Consider the following 22,271-nt stretch of genomic DNA (forward strand, 5'->3'; position numbering starts at 1 on the left):
TAGAACAAATAGCCTACATCAATGTAAAATTCATTATCACCGTAAAAACACTTAAGTAACTTAATAAGCTGGGTATCATATTACATAGGAAACCAAAATAAAGTTTATATAGTTGATCCTCACACCTCCTTGATAAAACTGATCTGTAACACCAAAATCAATATTCATGGCACTTTTTCAGTGCCATGAATTCAACAAGGCATGAACAACAGTGAAAAATTTGAGTCACCCAATGCGTACACTCTCATCTGAGGCTGAGCAAAGCAACATTCTGTCTTCTTGTTTTAGTTCTCATACTATAAACAAGTGTCCTTTACACGGTCTATTTAGGGCCATATTTTTGTGCTTCTGTGTTGATCTTGCTGTTTAAAAGGGCCTTCAAGCATGGTGCTGAAGTGCTATCATGCTCTTAAGCACAAGGAGGCTGTGATGTGCTTTACAGAAAAAATATATGTGAGATAAGCTTCATTCAGGAATGAGCTGTAGTGCTGTTGGCCATAAGTTCAATATTAACGAATCAACAATACATATTAAAGTTTTTAAAAACAGAAACACATATAAACAAGGTTATGTAGTGATCAACTGATGATCAATACCGTTGTGACCACAGCCACATAGGAATCTAACTCTGTTATTTCCTTAGGAACAATGGTTGAGTATTTTCTAATTCAGGGCTTGCAGCAACTTCACAGAACTACTGTGAATAATGAAAAACAACTATCATTCTATTTTTCAAAACTAGTCTAAATCAGTTTGAATTACATATGTAGCCATGAGTTGCACAAGGAAAGTGTTAAAAGCAACAGAAAGGAGCCTGAGGTCATCAGAAGCAATCCTGGACAACTGCTATTTTATCTTACGGTACATGAATCAGCACCATATATTATGAGCCTTGTGGCTATTTCCTGTCTAATATCCTTTGTGCCTCCATTATAACCTACTCTGTGCTCTTTTGTTTCCTTCCTAGAGGTTTCTTAAGCTTCTCTTATTTGCTTTAGAAGTATAAAACTGGGAGAAAAACATAGTTCCAAAATCATAGAGGGCCTAGCGATACAGCTCTTTTATAACATCAAGTATAACATTTTCCTTTGCATAACTGGGATTTAATTTGTGCTTTCATCGCATATTCCATGGGTATCATGTATGCACACACAAATGTTCAAATAAACTGTGAGCTAGGCATGGGCTCACACTTGTAATCCCAGCAATTTGGGAAGCTGAGGCAAGAGAACCACTTGAGCCCAGGAGTTTGAGACTAGCCTGGGCAACATGGCAAAACTCAGCCTCTACAAAAGTATGAAAATTAGCGAGGCATGGTGGTTTATGCCTGTAGTCCTAGCTACTCGGGAGGCCGAGGTGGGAGGATCACCTGAGCCTGGGAGGTTGAGGCTGCAGTGAGCCGTGATTGTTTCACTGCACTCCAGTCTGGGAGTGACAGAGTGAGACCATGTCTCAAAAAAACCACATGCCGGGCACAGTGGCTCACGCCTGTAATCCCAGCACTTCAGAAGACCAAGGTGGGCGGATCACGAGGTCAGAAGTTCGAGACCAGTCTGGCCAACATAGTGAAACCCCATCCCTACTAAAAATATAAGAAATTAACCAGGTATGGTGGTGTGCACCTATATAATCCCAGCTACTCGGGAGGCTCAGGCAGGAGAATCATATGAACCCAGGAGGCAGAGGTTGCAGTGAGCCAAGATCATGCCATTGCACTCTAGCCTGGGCGACAGTGCGAGACACTATCTCAAAAAAAAAAAAAACAAACAAAAAAAAACACAAAAACAAACGGACCAAAAACAAAAACAAAAAAAGGAATTGTGAATCCATATTTAAAATTAATTTGGATATAAACTTAGATTTTACAAGTCATCAGAAATAACATGCATTTATTTAACACTTTTTACATGTCAGGTATGTCTTCAGGTGTTTATTTTCTCAAGAACTTAGACACAGTGCTACTATCATCTCCCCTTTACAGACATGTAAGAATAAAACTTGGTATTCTCATACTGCAATTTTTATTTGAAAAATTTGCATGCAACTTATTCAGTGTATTTACAAAATGAAATCTATATCAATCTATTTTAAAGGCAGAAGTATTCAAATAGGGTAAGCTTAAATAGACTTGATTGTTCTGGTCTTCCCTTCAAAATTTGCCTCTCTTATTTTCAATTCCCAGTTTTAGCTATTTTATACTATTTCCCTAGCTTTAGCTATTTTATATTAACTTTGAATAAAGGAAAAAATTGAAATTTTACTATATAATGCTCTCTAGCATTAATTTTTCATTATTTGCTAAGTTACTGATTTTCTTGCTTCTTGCCACTTACACATGAGTACAGAAACAGTGTAACATTATTTTGAGATCTGATTCTGAGTTTTTTCCTTGAACATCAACTTTAATGTCCAATTTAGGAAACACAAAGTTAGAAAATATGTCTGGAATACAAAAGTCATTTCAGAGGTCAACGCTTTTTGTAAGTTTAAAATAGATGAGGTAATGAAAACCAACAGATCTGTTTTACTCATACTAAGTGTTCCAATATGGCAATTCTAATGCTTAATAAATCCTTGAGGAACAATTTTTAAGTCAAAGTATAATACAAAGCCAGAATTTGCTAGTGAAAACTGCCATATGGAAGAATTTCAGGCCGGGCGCGGTGGCTCAAGCCTGTAATCCCAGCACTTTGGGAGGCCGAGACGGGCGGATCACGAGGTCAGGAGATCGAGACCATCCTGGCTAATACGGTGAAACCCCGTCTCTACTAAAAAATACAAAAAAAAAACTAGCCGGGCGACGAGGCGGGCGCCTGTAGTCCCAGCTACTCGGGAGGCTGAGACAGGAGAATGGCGTGAACCCGGGAGGCGGAGCTTGCAGTGAGCTGAGAGCTGGCCACTGCACTCCAGCCTGGGCGGCAGAGCCAGACTCCGTCTCAAAAAAAAAAAAAAAAAAAAGAATTTCAATAGATACTTAAACTAAGAAAATATTTAAAAGTACTACACTTTCTGAAAGTAATTACATAATGCAGTAAAAATATAAGAATTAAAAGTGTAGTTGGCCGGGCGCGGTGGCTCAAGCCTGTAATCCCAGCACTTTGGGAGGCCAAGGCGGGCGGATCACGAGGTCAGGAGATCGAGACCCTCCTGGCTAACACGGTGAAACCCCGTCTCTACTAAAAATACAAAAAACTAGCCGGGCGCGGTGGCGGGCGCCTGTAGTCCCAGCTACTCGGAGGCTGAGGCGGGAGAATGGCTGGAACCCGGGAGGCAGAGCTTGCAGTGAGCCGAGATCGCGCCACTGCACTCCAGCCTGGGCGACACAGTGAGACTCCGTCTCAAAAAAAAAAAAAAAAAAAAAAAAAAAGTGTAGTTACAATTCTGTGCCTTAGGTCTCAAAAATAAAATAAGCACATTTTGTGTTTCAACTAAAACACAAGGCTACTTAATAAAAATAATACAACATTATGTTATGCAAGGCTGTGAAACAAAACCAGATATTAATAACTAAAGTTGTTTAGAACAGTTACAAGTCACCAAAAACTGCATACCATTTAAATCATATACTTTTGTAATGTTTTGAAAAATATTTAATCAACATTTATGAAACATGTTCCTTTATTACAATGAATCGGTCTATCTTGCTGACTTAACTTTTTCTATGTAAAAATATCACAAATTGGCATTGGCTTGCTTTCTTTATTGGCACACAGGCACACTTACAATTTTAATTATATTAGTTTTAAAAAGCATATATATTAGCCAGTCGTGGTGGTGCATGCCTATAGTCCTAGCTACTTGGGAAGCTGAGGCAGGATTGCTGGAGTCCCAGAGTTCAAGCTGCAGTGAGCCATGATTGTGCCACTGCACTCCAACCTGGGCAACAGGTTAAAAATATTTAAATTTTTTTAAAATAGGGGAGTATACTACACTGATAATTTGCTGAAGTTAGCAAATGTGTGAAAATACATGCTTTTCATGAAGGCAAAAGAGATGAATCACCTTTTCATGAATCACCTTTTCATGAAGGCAAAAGAGACGAGAGAAGATTAACTCTTATTTACCACAACAAAGTAAGTAGTGGTATTAAAAAAATATTTAGAGAAAATAGTTTGATACCAAAACATAAAAATCACCATTTGGTAGAAAGGCTTAAAATGTTTAGTTAGAAAAATACAAGTTTCAGTCCCAACTTGATCAGAGACTAAGACTCCTTACGCCTAACTTTTGCTCAACTATAAAATGGAGATGGCTGAGTCGAATGGCAGTTTTTTTTTTTTTTTTTTTTTTTTGAGACAGAGTCTCGCTCTGTCACCAGGCTGGAGTGCAGTGGTGCATCTCAGCTCACTGCAACCTCCACCTCTCGGGTTCAAGCAATTGTACTGCTTCAGCCTCCCGAGTAGCTGGGACTACAGGCGCACGTTTCACCACGTCTGGCTAATTTTTGTATCTTTAGTAGAGATGGGGTTTCACCACATTGGCTGGTCTTGTTTTGAATTCCTGACCTCATGATCCACTCACCTCGACCTCCCAAAATGCTGAAATTACAGGCGTGAGCCGCAGTGCCCAGCTAGTAGTTCTATCTTTAGTTCTTTGAGAAATAACCATACTGTTTTCCATAGGGGTTGTACTCATTTACATTCCCACCAACAGCATTCCTTTTTCTCCGCATCCTCAACATCTTGTTGCTTTCTGACCTTTTAAACATAGCTATTCTGACGGGTGTGAGACTGTAGTTTTAATTTGCATTTCTCTGATGATTGGTGATGTCTAACATTTTTTCACGTTGGGCCACTTGTATGTCCTTGGAGAAATGTCTGTTTGTGTTTGTGTCCTTTACCCATTCTTTAAAATGAGGATGCTTGTTCTTTTCTCCATTACACAATACATCCATAAAACAAACCTTCACATGTAACCCCTGAATCTATAAAAATAAAAAATACAGCAAAAAAGGGGGAAAAGGGGATAGCAATACTAATTTATGAAATGTGGATTAAATGAGTAGTCAAAAAATGTCTTTTAAACACTCAATACGTGATAGCTACTATTATTTATATGCTGTTATTAAGGACAGCTTTCAAAAGCAACCTATTAAATATTTAAAAACATTATATTAGTTTACTTATTTTTCTAGGAACACTATTTTAATGCATTATGAATGAGTTCAGTCCTAATGTCAAATTATTAAACATTTGTTCAAATAACAAAATTTGTTTTAGGTATGATCTTTATAACCAAAGGATATCATTCCAAAACCAGAAGAACCACGTCACATACATCCAGAATTTGGTTGCCAAATATATCCCAAGGGGCAATGCACTATGCATTGAATGATCGAAAAAGGATCTGTAAAACACAAGTTTTATAAAATATGAGCTCTATATTTCATTGTAAAAATGAATATTTATTTAAATGAAAATGACACACATTTTGTACAGTAAGCATTGGTTTCACCAGAATCCAGAGTTCAGGATGCTTAATTTTTCATAGTCATCAATAAAAATCAGTTCACAGCTGAAGGACTCAGCAAGATTCTGAAGTTCCTTTTAATTCCCCCAAATTTAAATTATATTCCATATACTTTTCAATTTCAGAATTTTAGTGCACTCCAGCAAAAGTTGGAGCACATCTTTTCTTTTTTTTTTTTTTTTTTTTTTTTTTTTTTTTTTTTTTTGAGACGGAGTCTCGCTCTATCGCCCGGGCTGGAGTGCAGTGGCCGGATCTCAGCTCACTGCAAGCTCCGCCTCCCGGGTTTATGCCATTCTCCTGCCTCAGCCTCCCGAGTAGCTGGGACTACAGGTGCCCGCCACCTCGCCCGGCTAGTTTTTTTTTTTGTATTTTTTAGTAGAGACGGGGTTTCACCGTATTAGTCAGGATGGTCTCGATCTCCTGACCTCGTGATCCGCCCGTCTCGGCCTCCCAAAGTGCTGGGATTACAGGCTTGAGCCACCGCGCCCGGCCTGGAGCACATCTTTTCAAGTAGAATGAACTGGCTAGCTTAGTGAAACTGAAGGGTTGTGTTTTTAATACTTAAAATTGGGGAAAAATAAACATTAATACATTTTATTAAACATAAACAGAATCAACTATCCATATAGGCAGGAAGTCTTAGTGACTTCCTATTTATACCTCTTGGAGCACCTAGAAATACTAAAAAGAAATTAACTACATTTAAGCCACTCAGCATATTATAATACTAGTCATTATCATCTCTGTGTGAATTATTTTCAGAATTCTTTTCTGAAATGCAAGTGAAAATGAGATACTAAAGGATTGGAAATTAGATGGCAAATACTAGATCACAGACACCTTCCTAGGTTTGTTGGAAAGGTAACTTTAGAGCAATGAGACCTAAGAAAAGAAAACCGAATGATCATGATGTTTAAAGAAAAAAGAGGGAGAAAATAATCTTAAAAACTGAGCCTACTTCATAATTATGCTTAGACTTTACCTTGCTACTAGAAATAAAGCCTCTTCCTTGTTTATTGCTTATGCCTTAATTTCTACAGGAAAATATAATTCCTACAGAAAGGTGAGCTCAAGCACTATAATTATCTATAAATTAACAATATATATATTTAGAGTTCAACAGACTGAAATTTACTTTTACTGAAATATTTCAAATATTTCTCAAACTATGCTTTAGTGTTAAAAATTATATGCTAGACTTTTATCATTAAAGTGCCTTTGAATCATTTTAATTAACATAACAATGTTAAAGAAATGTCAGATTTCACATATAGATGTCTAAATTCTTTAAATTAAGATCAAACGTACAACATACAAAACATTAATTTTATACGAGTACAAATTACATTATTTCACGTATAGTTTAAAATATAGTTAAAAACAATACACTTACTTTGAAAGAAACTGTACTGTAGCCCAAACACCACCATACATTAGCCCTTTAATGAGCCAAGAATCAATATTTAGGTCTGCTATAAACCCAACCAGCCAAATAACTAGGAAAGGAGTTCCTAACATTACTTTCTGCCGAAATTCCTGTATAGAAACAAAAAATTAGAAAGTTTTTGCATGTTTCAAGTAATCTCTATCTGAATCATTGTTACCTTTGTGAAGGCATGCAACAGGTGAAATTCATTCATTCAAATTTGCACACTATGTATCAGTACTATTCAAGGTGCTGGTGTCTGTCTTCTGGAGACAGGCATCAAACAATTTTAAATAACTTTGCTAAAATTGTGGAAAATAAGAATAGAAGTTATAGGAGTGGGTTCTATATAGTCAAATACAGAAGATGATACTAACTGCTTAACACATACACTGGCTAGCAAATAGTTCATGAAAAATACCACCCCTTTTTAACAGGTGCACTGATAACCAGAGAGACAAGGACAACTAGAATGACTGAAAGTATAAGAATTTTATCACATAAGGAAACATGAAGATGCTTGCCTGGAGTAGACATTTCAAATGATAAACAGTATATTAAAATCTTAAAATGAGATAAAGAATAAAAGCAAACAATCCATAGGCTCCTAGTGTCCACTGAATGAAGAGATATGTCTCTGAACAAAGATCAAGGCAGAGTGCTCAACACTCCAGAGGTACTTCCATTTCATTTCTGTACTGGTCTGGTTGTGAGAAAGTCCATACATATAAGTATAAAACCTATATAACTCTTCGTAACATCTATCACAATTTTATCTTTACGGCAACCAAAGTAAGTCTACTGCCTCTTCCATGAAAGAGCCCCCACAAACTTATAGCCAGTTATCAAGTCTCTGTTCAGTTACCTTAGGTCACAAAGCTATGTAAGATATTCAAGGCAGGGCACGGTGGCTCATGCCTTTAATCCCAACACTTTGGGAGGCCTAGACGAGAGAATCGCTTGAGCCCAGGAGTTGTAGGGCAGCCTAGGCAACATGGCAAAAACATGTCTCTACAAAAAATACAAAAATTAGCTGAGCATGGCGGCACGCACCTGTACTATAGTCCCAGCTACTTGGGAGCCTGAGGTGGGAGGATTACCTGAGCCCAGGGAAGTCAAGGGTCAAGGCTGCCATGAGCCATGATCAGGCCACTCACTGCCCTTCAGCCTGGGCAACAAAATGAAACTATGTCACACAAAAAGAAAAAGAAAAAAAAAAAAAAAAAACAGCTGTGGTCTAACAAAGCAGAGTATAAACACTGCTTTCCTTACTGAATACTTATCTTTCTAAAAGCTAAGGTTACATTACACATTTTTAGCACCCCTTTCATACTATCAGCTTCCACTGAAATAAGTGGGATTTTTTTTTTTTCATATAAATGACCATGTCTTCCCCAATTTGGCCACTGTAATTCATTTTCTGAACTAAATGTGTAATTTTAACTTAGAGTAATAATTAAACATCAATTTCAGGCTTTAATTTTATGCTGTAGCAAAATAACTAATCCAATTTTTTTTCTAGTAAGTATGAACTTTGTATCAAGACATTAGAGAAGATTTACTACTCAGAAGAGAGAGAGTGTATGGGCACATAAAATGGTACTATAAAAATATAATGGTGATGCGCTGCTATGTGAGAAATCTCTTTTCTCCTATATTTTAAAAGGAAAATTTTCAACTATATAGTAAATTTGAAAGAATCACATAGTCAAGTATATACACCACCTAGATTCAGAAGCCCCTTTTTAAATTAAACTTCTTATTTTGGAATAATTATAGATTCACACGCAGTTGTAATAAGTAACACAGATAGATCCTAAACATCCTTTGTTCCACAGTGGTAACATCTAGCATATCACAGTAGCATATCACAACAATGGTAACAGTAGCATATCACAACCAGGAAACTAACCTTGATACAGTCCAGATACAGAATATTTCCACTACTAAAAGGATTCCTCATATTGCCCTTTTATAGCCAACTTCCCTCCTACTCCCAAACCCCCTCTAAATACTAATTTAAAGATGTCCCTCCAACTTACTAAGGAGACTTATTTAACCATAAATATGCCTGTTTAACATCCTTTTACTTAAAAAAATCTAAGATATTTTAAAATCGTTTTCTAAAAAGACTGTCCCCCTTTCTTTTTTTTGGAGAGAAGGTCTCACTCGGTCACCCAGGCTGGAGTGCAGTGGCATGATTTTGGTTCACTGCAGACTCAACCTTCCGGGCTCAACCAATCCTCCTGCCTCAGCCTCCCTAGTAGCTGGGACTACAGGCGTACCACCACACCTGGCTAAAGATTCCCTCCTTATCTGTCTACTAGCACTATCCAAAAATATTTCCCCCCCTTTTGGAATGACATTTTTATTTTTCTTAAGGGAATGACTTTTTAAAATAAAACACTATTGAGTCCTAGGTGTCACTATTTTCTTTTTTAGTTTTAAATATAAAACACACTTCATAGGCTAGCAAATCAAAACATGTTAAGGACTGAAACTTTTCCAATGTGACATGGAAAAAGAAAGAACAGTCTACATAATTACAGATGCTTAATCTCACAGGTCCCCTAATCATCGTAATTTTATATATATGATGGTTACCTTCAACCTTTAAAGATTACTCTCCCAATCATCATAGGTTTTTAAAAGTAACCTTTATAAAAACTTTAATATATTTAAAGCTACTAATGAAAAAAAGCAGGAAAAAAACTCCATTTCTGAACTGACCACAATGGTACACCAATGTTAAAATTGTACTAAACTTCTAAAGAAGTTCTTTTTTAAAAAATCATATCCAAACACATAAACCTGATGTATCATTTACTAATGCTAACTTTACATATTAATGCAACGTCTAATATTTGTAAGTCATTTATGACTATATATATATATATATACACACACACATGTAAAATAAAACTTCAGAATATTCACATTCAACAAAACAAAAGCACCAATATTTTGGGATTTTCCAAAGTAACACAAGATATTTTTATTACTAGCCTAAAATAAGACAGCCATTTTTCACTCTGTTGAGCAAAACAGCTCTAAATCCTAGAAAACTGAGCAACACAAAATAAATCATTTTCTGTATCATATCTAATAATTAAATAGAAGAGTTAACATGACATGCAAAAATTGTTCATTATTCTCAGCCATAGGGCTGAAAACAGCCAAGTTTATAAACTATGAATCTAATTCTTCTAAGTAACGGACCAGGGGACTTCTCAACTGATTAACGGAGTCCAAACTCCCATAAATAAAGGAGGCAATGCTTTCAAGTGTGCTTCTGTTTATCCCAAATTTGTCTTTTTGCCTTGGTAACAGATAGATCAATATTAACTTTAAATAATCAACATTGCCAGTAGAACAGCCTAAGCACGATATACAAAAGATGGTACTCAAGACTTAATGCCACTCAAGTTGTGATTACTGACAAGTTAGCAGACATCTTGACAGATATTTAGGTACATAAAGAAACTCTAAGACAGTTAACATCTTTTTTGTGGGAAATAAGATTGTGCAGAACCTAGACCCCCTCTATGGGGGGAAATATTCTAAGTTCTAGTATCATATTATTGTAATTAGGCAACAGAGCCAACAGTCATACAATTTAAAACTGAAGGCATATAGATGATCTAAAATGAGCTTATAATTTCTCTCTCTCTGAAAAAAAAGTATACAACATATCACAAAAGAATGCAAAGCTCAAGTTAGAGCTGGAGTTATGAGTAGTTTAAAAAGATGTATTAGAACTAAGCTATTTCACAATTTATTATCATACTAACAAACAAGCATTCACTAGAAAAACCTTTATTTTTATCTATTACTTTACAAAAGCCCAGTTGAAATAATGAACCAAAATTTACACGAGTAGCCGATGGAGATTTAAATAATTTCATACATACCAATCCTTCTTAATTATTAGCCCCAAAAGGTCACCAACCAGGTAGGTAAGAGCCCTTGGAAACTTTGTTATTTACTTTCATTTATTCCGAGTATAATAATATTTTTAAAATTACATAGGGTAATGCCAAAATTAAAGGCTGTAAATACTCATGCTAAGTAAGTGTGCCTATGAATCCTACTTAAAAAATTATATGTTGAAAATTTTCAGCCAGGCACGGAGGCTCACACCTGTATTCCCAGCACTTTGGGAGGCCGAGGTGGGTGGATCACCTGAAGTAAGGTAAAGTCACCTGAAGTCACCATGGCCAACATAGTAAAACCCCATCTCTACTAAAAAAATACAAAAATTAGCTGGGCATGGTGATGGGCACCTATAACCCCAGCTACTCAGGAGGCTGAGGCACGAGAATCACTTTAAACCGGGAGGCAGAGGCTGCAGTGAGCCAAAATCTCGCCACTGCACTCCAGCCTGGGTGACAAGAGCAAAACTCCATTTCCAAAAAAAAAAAAGAAAGAAAAAACAAAATCTTCAGTTATGAGTTTACCTTATCAGCTTTCAGCTTTCTAAGGAAGGACGGATTGTCATATCCTTTTGCTTGCCTTGCCTCTTGTAAGTGGTTGATCATCCACACATTTTTTCTCTGTTTTGCCAAATCAAGTGCTGATTCGCCCTGATAATATAAATAGAAAAAATTCCTATTAAAAATTTAAAAGCAGCCTATCTTAGTTACCTCTAAAGAACTTCTATAAAAATTAATTTACTGCCCTATTAACATTGTTTTGACATTGTGTAAAATAATTACTAAAAACACCTGCATCATTATATATTTCTTATTATGCTTTCCCAAAGAATAATCACAAAATGTATTTTCTCATCATATTCTGTAGATTTTATTTTTGCCTGCATTTTGACATATTAGAGAGCAAATCAAAAAGTAGGTATTTTAGTATCTGCTGGATCAGAGGCTATCACTAAGTTTATCAGTATTTCATATTCTTTAAAAATTTCATTAGTAATAGTTATTGCTACAAAACACCTTGCTATAATATCAAGTTGCCAGAAATCTCTGTTTTATTTCAACAATGCTGAGTCTTCAGAAGAGAATAGGAAAGAAAAGGAAAAGTCAGTCTCTACTTCTATCACTATTATACTGGCATTCTTGATTTATATTCATTCACCCATCCAGAAGATTCCAAAGTAAATGAGAAATGATTTTTAAAAATAACAAATTCAAGTTATGAATTTGTATCCCCCTTTAATCCTAAGAAAAAGAATGCCAGGGAATTTACCTGATAGGAATAAAATGTATCAAAGTAAGAAACAAATAAGCATTCCCAATTGTAGGTCTATGCTTCTTTTTGCCTTAACTAATTTAAAATTTAAAATCTTATTTCTCCTTTTGCAAATCAGTCAGACACCTACATTTCCATTCTATTTAATGTCTTCCACTATTTATCCACTTCTTCCAATAGAAAAGTGAAACTTTAAATGCTTACCAAAGTTTCAAGAATGTAAAGATGAATATTCAAAACTACTTTTAAAAAGTAAAAAACACTGAAATTTTATTTCCAAAAACAAAGTCAAAAAGAATAAAGCCATAAAGAGCCTTGGGGTGCCTTATTTATGAGGAATGATTATTTATCAAGTATAGGGTTTCTTTTTTTAATATTAAAAAATAAACAACAAAATAAAACACACCACTGCCACCAACAGCAACAACTATTACAAAACAACAGTAACAACAAAAAGCCCAATCAATCCTTTAACATAAAGATCAATGGTATTTAGTAAGAAATGGGCTAATCTAGGAGTCTTCCACAAATAGGGATATTTACTTTAAAATATAGCCTTACCTATTCCAAAATCCCATCACCTAAGTTGTCAGAACCAACTAATTAATCCAAACTATAAAGATTACCTGAATAAAAGCAATCCCTTGGGTAACAACTCCCCGGGAATATCCTGCAGTTGCCTCGGTCCAGCTGAGCATCCCTTCCACTAGAGGGCCATGTGACACCTAAGGATTGCCTAGACAAAAAGATTGAGGGAGCTTTAAAATATCTTTCAACTACTCCTCTAGTCATCTAACTATTTTTGTATAGTTATTTTATTCAGCTGGTAAAATAAACACTCAATTCATTTAAGGAAGTATATTGAAACCAGGGTTCTGAGTTAAGTCTGTATTTATTTGATCACTCCATGTCTCAGCCAAAATAATAAATAATACTAACAATAGCAACAACAGCAAGAATTTACATGGAGTAATTATAGACTATGTATAGTCTATAATTTACATGGAGTAACTATAGACTGTTAATAAAAGAAAGTATTCAAAAGTTTTGGTCAGATAAACATTATGGTTGAGGGTAAGATCACTCAACATTTCACCTATGTAAGGTTGAATTTCATTGTCAAAATTTAAAAAAAAATTTCCTTGGAGACCATCTAGGTCAGGTATTTAAGAGGTAATACAAAACTGTTTTCTAAAAACAGTTTCTTACCTCATTTCAAGAAACTATAAAAGAGGTCTTTCAATACGTCAACGAACAGAGCTCAGTAATTTTCCATTCTGTACAAGCTAAAAACTATGTTCTTTGATAAGTTTAGAAAGAAAAGATTATAACTGCTGGGGCAGCACTCAGAGATTAACTGTTCCTCCCAAACTCAATTCATCTAAATTTATCAGTGTAACCAAAAACATATGCTAAGGATTATTATTTTTTTAATCACAAATGAGATACTACCACAAAAGGGATTACTGGGTAAGGCCATAATTGTGTTTTGTTTCCTATTCTCAGTATTCCAAATCACTTGTTTCCCCTGTTGTTGCTTTACAAGAAGAGATTTAAATTTATTTCATGTAGCTATTATCTATGGGCTTGGTTCTTAAAGTATTTTGAGTCTTTTCTGATGACAGCCACCGTTCTTCTTCCCAGAAGAATGCTGATACACGTAACTGTTTTTCAATAATTTCTGTGGTCCACGGACTCACACCTTCCCCAACCAAAGTCCACTGGGGGGACTCCAGATAAAAAAAACCTAGGGTATACAGCTATTCCTGATCCTTCTAAAGATGAAAACAGCAATTTTAAAGTTACCTATCATTTAGTATAAATTGTCTTTAAAGCAAGTTCTATCTTATTTTGATAAAGGAACATTTGTTTATACATGAAAAGAACTGAGCAACTAATATGTAAAGGTAAATCTCTAGTTAATATAAAGAAAGATTTCTAAGAAACTTATATATAGAAAATAGGTATTTTAGAGAAGGGGGATCTTATGGAATTATAACACAAAGTGTAATTTTTCATATTCTTTGAAAAATATAACTTTTTATAGCTATTAAAGCCATAACCAGATTTGCAGGCTGCATCTTCTTGTTATAATCCGTTATTATCAACAAGATTCTTTCTTAAGACTTAAAAATGGAAAAATATATAGGTATAAATAAATTTGGTTAAATTCCTGGACAAATATTCTAGGTATTTTCTTAAATAAATGTTTCCTTTTCAAAACTGGCAGCAATTTAAGTTTACTTAATTAGCTTAATAGTTAACACAGCGAAAAGACACCACTTCAAATTAAATATTACCAAACAGAACCAATTCCTATCACCTTCACCACAAAAAGTACTTCTCCTTCAGTCTTCACAATCTCAACATGTGATATCACAAGATGCTCGGTTACCCAAAATAAAACCTGAGTCATCAATGATGGCTTCTTTTATCCCTATACCTAATCTAACTTCTTATTTCTACTTTAAAATATCTTCTCCAAATGCAGTCATTTCTCTCTACCTCTACTCCTCTGATCCTAGGCTAAGCTAACGTTATCACTTGTCTGATTTATTGCACCAGTCTAACTGATCTCCATCTTTTCCATTTGCTTAACTCTTCAATGCATTCTCCATACATCAACCAAAGTAATGTTTAAAAAATATTTAAAACAAAAAGCAGATCATATAATCAGCCTACATAAATCCTTTCAACTGTTTCCCATGATTGAGAATACAATTAAAGCTCCTTATCATTACACTGCATGAGATAGCACCTGCCTTTCTCCAAGTGACTTCACCACCTTGCTCACTGTACTCTGGCCACACTGTCCTTATTTCTGCACCTCAAACATGGCAATCTCACTCCTGTTTAAGACCTCGCACTTGCATGTTCCTCTACATGGGAAGTTTTTTCCCATGTATCTCTGTATAACTGATCCCTTCTCATTACATAATTCTGAAAGCAAATGTCATCTCCTCAGAGGCATTCCCAAATCACTCTCACCAGATGTGGTCCTTCCATCCCAGTCACTCTATCACATGTGCCTTTTATTATTATTCACTTATTGGCTGTTTCCTCAACAGAATGTATGTTCTGAAAGAATAGGGACCTTATCTGTCTTGAACAATGTGACTCCCCACCACCCACCATTGAACAAGAATTTGTTAAATGAATAAATACATGGTTTCTATTAGAAGGTGATGACTTAAGTATGTTGGGAATGCCTCTGAGGCAGATCCCCATTTTAAAAAAAGGCATTTGATACTCATTTCATCTTTTTAATTATATACAAAGTGCTTTTAAAACAAAAATCTACTTTGTCACCAGTGTAGATATAGGTAATTTTTCTCCTGAAAGTATAAATGTTCCCTGAGCAAATACAATAAATTCCATTTATTTTCTTTAGAAGTACCATCACTCCAGAAGCTACCAGGGAATTACATGAAAAAAAATTTTTGTCAACAGCCAACCTTGATTACATGTGACAGATAAAGTTTAAACATTAATAAAAAAACATAACTAGAAAAAAAATTGAATTTAAATAAAAGCTTTAAGGTATAATAATTAGCTCAATTACAGACACTCTAGACTCTGGAAAGTATTCACATGAACTACAATAATGAAGGAAGCTACATTCTATTTCATTGTTTCTTGGTACCAAATAACTCTTGTGCCTGAACCTATAAAACATTAAAAATACAAAGTTCAAAATCATTTAAATAATTTTAAATATCTCTCCTCTTACCATTAACTTTCTGTTGAAATTTGCTGTATTCATTTTACTAAGAGTAATTTAAAAGTTTATGCAATGGCTAATGAGAAGTACAAGTCTTCATTATTTACTTGAAAAGACACTGAATTTAAAAACCATTCCTCAAATCCCAATGACTGTTGACTGAATTTAACCTAATTTTATATGAACAGAAAATATACTTTTAAAAGCTCTAAAAATATACAATACTAGTTTCAAACTCCAGAACTGTGTAGTCATTTTACTGTCATAATTCTTTGGTATTACTGTAATTTCTGTACACTGATATGGCTATTGACAGAAGGTCTACAGAGTCTTACTATTTGCCAAACTAAAATTAATCCTGTTTTTTCAATAATACTAAGTATCTTTAAATGTATTCCTCGCACATGATCACCTTAGGAATGGCTGTCTGGTAGCAACGAGAAAAAAAGTAGTAACACTCTAATTAAGATAATAAAACATGAGGTAATCTCACATAATTTTCTTATAGGTATATTGATCATGTTTAGTCAAACTTCTCTTTTCTTAACCTTCAGACCTGGGATCAGCTAATTTACTCATTCCAGTGTTATAAACTTTTAAGAGCATCCTGTTTAAAAACATTTAAAAAGCAAACATTTCTTTCTCTATAATTTCTGAAGTAGCAGAGAGGTATCCTAGCAGTCATGAAAATTACCTTCGGTAAAACTCAAGACTACATAAATCTTCATTTACTGAGTCAATAAATACCTAGAGTGCCCACTGAATATCAGGCACTATGATATGCTGACTTTCTTCTTTCCCTATGTTTAGTGGCAGATACGAAACTATTCTGATCACTTTTGTTAGGGACAAGAAGACTTGAAATTTTTTTAAAAGGAAAGAAAAAAAAATACATGATTTTATCAATATCTTACAGTTTCCAATATTAATTTACTTTTAAGTAAATGTTTGTAATTAGACTATTTCTAAAAATTGATAAGCTTAATAAATTATGCTCTATAAAACTAGTCAGTAACTGAATCAAGGAAGAACAAACTATTCATTGGAACATAAACAGATACCCTGATCCAGCAGGAGATAACCTACTTTTTGATTGGCCATTTCAGATTAGTATGTGTCTTGAACCCCCTTCATATTTAATTAGCACAAATCCCTTAGAAATTTAAGAAACATAACTCAGAAAATACTATAAATTATAGTCAAAATTAAAGAACATTTGTCAATGGGTACAGTTACTTATGAATGCACATTATTAAAAGATGATGTTTAAAGTAATTTTACAGAACAAGTTCATTGCTGAAAGACATGGTGGATCCTGAAGCTTTAAAAAGGAAAAGAAATAACCAAAATTTGAGACTAGCAATAGAATCTTATTGCATGTATTAATAAAATGTTTACTGATTTCTAAATGTTTCGAGAGTAAATGTTAATTGTGCTTGGCTCTTAAATAATATTGTAACTTTTCCTGGATTAGTCCACCATGGTGGGGTGGGGGTCCTCCTATAAACACCATAAAGGCATTTATCAAATTTAAATCTCTTGACCTTTTAAAAAATAAGACAATAAAATAACCAAGTCAAAGAATTACTAAAATGTATTATGCATAATGTGGTTTAACTATAAACTTTTACTGAAGAAGTTTCTTTCAACTCTGATAGTCTATGAAAAACTTGTTTTATTACCGAATTCATATATTAGTAGCCACATTTCACACAGTATTATCAATATAGAATATTTTTTACCTTGATATTCTGGGCATCAACATTAGCTCCAGCTTCCAGAAGAAGGCTAATGACTGTGGTATTCCCTGCTAGTACTGCCCAATGCAGAGCAGTGTTTTTGTGATACTTGTCACCAAGGTTAACTGAAACATTGAATGTTAAAAGCAATCTAGTTGGATCCACACTGAAAAGGAAAAAAAAAACAAACAAACAACAACAACAACCCTAATTTCAATTATAGAAATCATTACAAATACTAAACTGATTATGCTTACAGTAGCATTCCATTTTGGAACACTTCTATTTTAACCTACTCAACAACTTTACAATCAATAATGACAATATTCTAATATGAAGTATTAAGTATGTACAACACCATATAAAGTAATGTATTAATAGTTTCAGGGAATAAGCAACTTGTCCTGACATTTTCTATTTTTGACTTAGAAATGGATGCCATTAATACGTATACAATTAAAGAATAACATTTTTTTAAATTTAAATTTGGAGTCTTCCAAAAGTAATCTCAGACAACTTATTAATTAATACAGTAAATTTGTCAATATGTAAATCACATGAAAAAATTAATCACTTTTTAAAAAAAGAGAACTTCCTTTCTTAGAAATTGTTAAAAGAGAAATGGATTAAGGAAGCTCTAATCACTGAGGGAGAGACAGCAGAGACACCAAAACATCCAAAATGGTAATTTATGTATACTATAGTCATAATAAAAATTGTAAATATTAGTGAGTATAGTACTAACTGCTTTTTCCTCTCTCTTACTTCACATTGTATTATGTTGAAATGGCCTGAATAAGTTTTTTATAGTCATTACATACCTATGTGTTCTATATGCTGCCCACATTAAAGGCGTCATTCCATTCTGATCCATCATATCTACATCCTGATAAAGTAAAAAGAAAAAAGTCAGACAGTTAAATTATAAGTTCATAACCAAATCTGCTTGGAAAAATCTAATCTATATATAACAGGAGAAGCAAATATAATACTACTCAATCAAGGATAATGTATGAAACGTTCTCTTTCTTAACTTTAAAATAAAACTCTTGTCACTATATACTCTAGTTAACATATATCATGCTTTTACAGTATTCCCTTTTAAGATATTTTAATCAGACTTTCAATGTTTCTCATTTAAAATTCTTAACCTCTTCTGACCTTTCAACCACAAAAGACAGGTTAAGTGATTGAAGTTTCTGAAAAACTTGTTTACACTAATCCATAAGAGAGAATGACAAAACTATTTATTCCTAGGCATTTCAAAACAAAAAATAAAAAGAACTGACATTTTAATATACTTTTTTATAGTAAGTTTTTATTGTTACACATGTACAGTTTTAGAGTTAAATGATTCTGCAGTTTGTGGGGAAAAGCAACACACTAAAGCAATCCCCCGCCTTCCCACCATTTTCACCATTTTTCGGCTCATTATTTTGGTATTTACCTCCACATCTTGAAATAAGATGTCTGAATTGCTACTTCTTGATTTTTCAGTTTCAGGCATTATTTTGAAACTCCTTAGTATAAAAAATGTGAATTTTTCTCTTTCCTCTCTGCTACATCACAAAAACTCGCCTTTCCTATCCTTTCCTCTCAAGAGATCTATTGTAATTCTGGTTAATATAAACATTTAATACTTGATATGTATTATTATAAATATGCATAAATACTATTCCCAGTCAAACCATGTAATAAATCACTATTTTTCCTCTTCTACTCAATTTTTTGCTTTCCCTGGCACCATCTTTTCCCCACTCTTGCTTAGTTTTTAGCAAATTATAACTAAAACTTCCCCCTATTAAACCAAAACTCTTTCCTAGTTATCTAATTCTCCTTGTGCAAGACTTTCTGATGTATCAGGGACTCTTATCAGTTTCAGTGCTCTGAAACTACCTTTCCTAACCCACTCCATTCTGAACTGATTATCCTCTATGCCTGAAACATCTGTCTCATTAACCTGGAGTACTTTGAAAATAAAAATCATCTCAAATCAATCTTTATATTCTCAGTGTCTAGCAGAGTAGATGATCAAAAACCATTTATTAAAGGAAAAAACATGCTTATCTACTTTTCTAGGCTTGGCTTTAGAGTAAGACATGGTTTTGAATTCCTAGCTCTATCACATGCTATGAGATTGTAGGCTAAATTACTTTAATTCTTAGTCTTAGCTTCCTCATTAAAAAATGTGAAATACAAATAACTTCATAAGACTTCTGTGAAGATTAAATAATGTGTGCAAAGCATCTAGTCAACAGCCAAGAATATAATGGATATTCAATAAATATTAAGTTTCTTCTTCTTCCCTACCCCATCTCCCATTCCTGAATTACATTAAGCAAGCAGTTCTAGTTCAAGTTGTATTACCTAATTTACCAATCAGTGGAGAGAGGAGACAGTTACAGTAAGCACAATGTAAAACACTATCTCTATGCAGCAGTTCTCTGTGAGCCACTGTTAGCGATGGGAATATGTCTCAAATGTGAACATTATCCAAGCATATTGAAGAAAAAAATCTGAGAACCACTACATCAGATAAGTAAAGCACTTCCTTGGATGTCATTAGCTTTAGTCACTCACCATGCATACTGTAACAGAATGTTATGCCTTATCCATTACAAATCCATTTCTGGATTTACTTTAATAGTGTTGTCAGGAATATCTTCTGCAACCTCACTCAACATTTCCAATACGCAAGTTCATTTTTTAAAATAATCCTGTGACTTAAAAAAAAAAGTTTTCTGAAGAAACAACAAACTTCCTTATTTCTTATATGAGAAGTAACTATTGTGACTTCTTTTACTCCTAATTTCCGTAGTTTGAAGAAAGCTCAACCAAATTTCAGGTCTAATTAAAGCAAGCATGTGAATTCTTGTTTAAGTTTCTTCTTCTTCTTAGTTGTCTTTTCATATCCTTTTTAAAAACTGATAGTATTAAAAATATCAATAAATTAAAAAATGTAAAATCATGGCACATCTCTAGAGTACTAAAAGAAAAATGAAATTCAACCTTTTCTCTCTTTGGGTCGGGATTTAAAACTTGGTACTTCTTTTCCAAGTTCAGCCTGGACGTATGGGTATTCTCTATTAGGAAGAATTAACAAGCCCAGATCAAAAGCTTATGGGAATTCCATGATCAACAGGGCTCCATAACTTAGCATTCCCCTTTTTCTCCTGAAAATCATCCAAAAGAATTGGTAGTGAGCACTAAATATATTTAACAATATAACTAAAACAAAACAATTGTGAAGAATAGAATGACAAAACTGAATGAAAATGTTATATACCCTAACAATGTAAAATTGATATAATTAACAAAAAAATGGGAAAATGGAAAAAGGTTGAAATGAAAATATGCTGAGAGCCTCATCTATAGTAGCCATGAATCAAAGAAAATTATCTAAAGCTGAAAAATCAAGTAATAGAAATGTAGTAAAAATGTATCAGAACATAGTTAACATTAAGAAAAACAATATTATTGACTAAAGTTGGTAAAAGAGAAATGGAAGAAGAAATTAAAATATGCTAATTTTATTACTGCTTATAATTAGGAACTACGTAATCAGAACTAATAAAATTTGAGCAACCATCTGACTGGAGAGAGAGAGAAACTGTGTGACTTATCTGAGGAAAGAATATACCAGCAGAAGAAACAGCAAGCAAAAGGCCCTCAGACAACATCAAGTCAGAGTTGCTGAAAAAGTAGCAAAAAAACTAGTGCAGTTAAAGTACAGTGATGACAAGGAGATAGCAGAAGTGGAGCTCAAGAGGTATCCAGGGGCTAAACTGCACAGTGCTCTAGCACAGAGAAAAACTTTGGGCCCTTACAGTATGATGCAATGCACATTGGAAGAGTGTCTTTTACAATATATTGGTGTATACATGTTGAGTATCCTTTATCTAAAATGCTTGGTACCAGAAGTGTTTGAATATGTGTTTTTTTTCATATGTTGAAATATTTGCATTTTTATGTTAAAATATTGAGAATGGGACAAAAGTCTAAATGTGAAATTCATTCATCTTTCATATACACCTTATACACACAGCCTGAAGGCAATTTTATTCAATATTTTAAATAATTTTGTACATGAAACGGTGTGTGTACAATGAACTATCAGAAAACAAAGGTGTCAGGGGTGGAATTTTCCACTTGTGGCATCATGTTGGCACTCAAAACGTTTTGGAGTTCGAAACATTCTGGATTTTCAGATTACAGATGTTTAATCTGTACATGGAGTTAAATCTCAGAAAATATACACTACATGATTGAAGGAAGTAACCTCAGAGAGATGGCCAAGGGGAGAGGTGAGATTTCATTTTCTAAGTCATATTCTATTATGCTTGAATATTTCATAATAAACATGTATTATCTTTGTGTGCATAAAAAAAATTTACTCATGAAAACAAAACTATTTCTCAGACATTTATCATCATCATCATCATCACTATCATGCATTTTTTTGTACCAAAAGCACTGTGACAGGTAGAAATCCTGCCCTCTGAAAATTTTATAGCCTATCTACTATATTAGAGGTTACAAAGATTAATGAAATCATCCAAACTCTAAGATTAAAAAAAAGACCATGAAGACTCAAAAATGTCTACTACCTCTCTTTCCCAGTTAAAAACTGAAAGAAAAAAAGTGAACGTGTATTGTAGATTTATTCTGCAATATGGAAGGCCACTAAAGACCCTGTGATGTGCTGTAGCAC

General features: G+C 34.0%; 1 protein-coding gene across 4 annotated transcripts in view; it reads right to left on the reverse strand.

Moving 5' to 3' along the window:
- ZDHHC17 (zinc finger DHHC-type palmitoyltransferase 17) overlaps positions 1 to 22,271 on the reverse strand; it is a 90,335-nt gene that overhangs the window by 20,831 nt on the left and 47,233 nt on the right. For all 4 annotated transcript variants that reach the window (XM_033221196.1, XM_033221195.1, XM_033221199.1 and 1 more), the window contains 5 exons: positions 18,382 to 18,446; positions 17,564 to 17,726; positions 11,353 to 11,478; positions 6,863 to 7,005; positions 5,246 to 5,346 (listed from right to left, as the gene is read on the reverse strand). In XM_033221196.1, the coding sequence (XP_033077087.1) occupies positions 5,246 to 5,346; positions 6,863 to 7,005; positions 11,353 to 11,478; positions 17,564 to 17,726; positions 18,382 to 18,446 (598 nt within the window). The remainder of the gene's footprint in view (positions 1 to 5,245; positions 5,347 to 6,862; positions 7,006 to 11,352; positions 11,479 to 17,563; positions 17,727 to 18,381; positions 18,447 to 22,271) is intronic.

This window comes from Trachypithecus francoisi, unplaced genomic scaffold (genome assembly GCF_009764315.1).
Source record: "Trachypithecus francoisi isolate TF-2019V2 unplaced genomic scaffold, Tfra_2.0 Lachesis_group11, whole genome shotgun sequence".
In the NCBI taxonomy this organism is placed as follows: Eukaryota; Metazoa; Chordata; class Mammalia; order Primates; family Cercopithecidae; genus Trachypithecus; species Trachypithecus francoisi.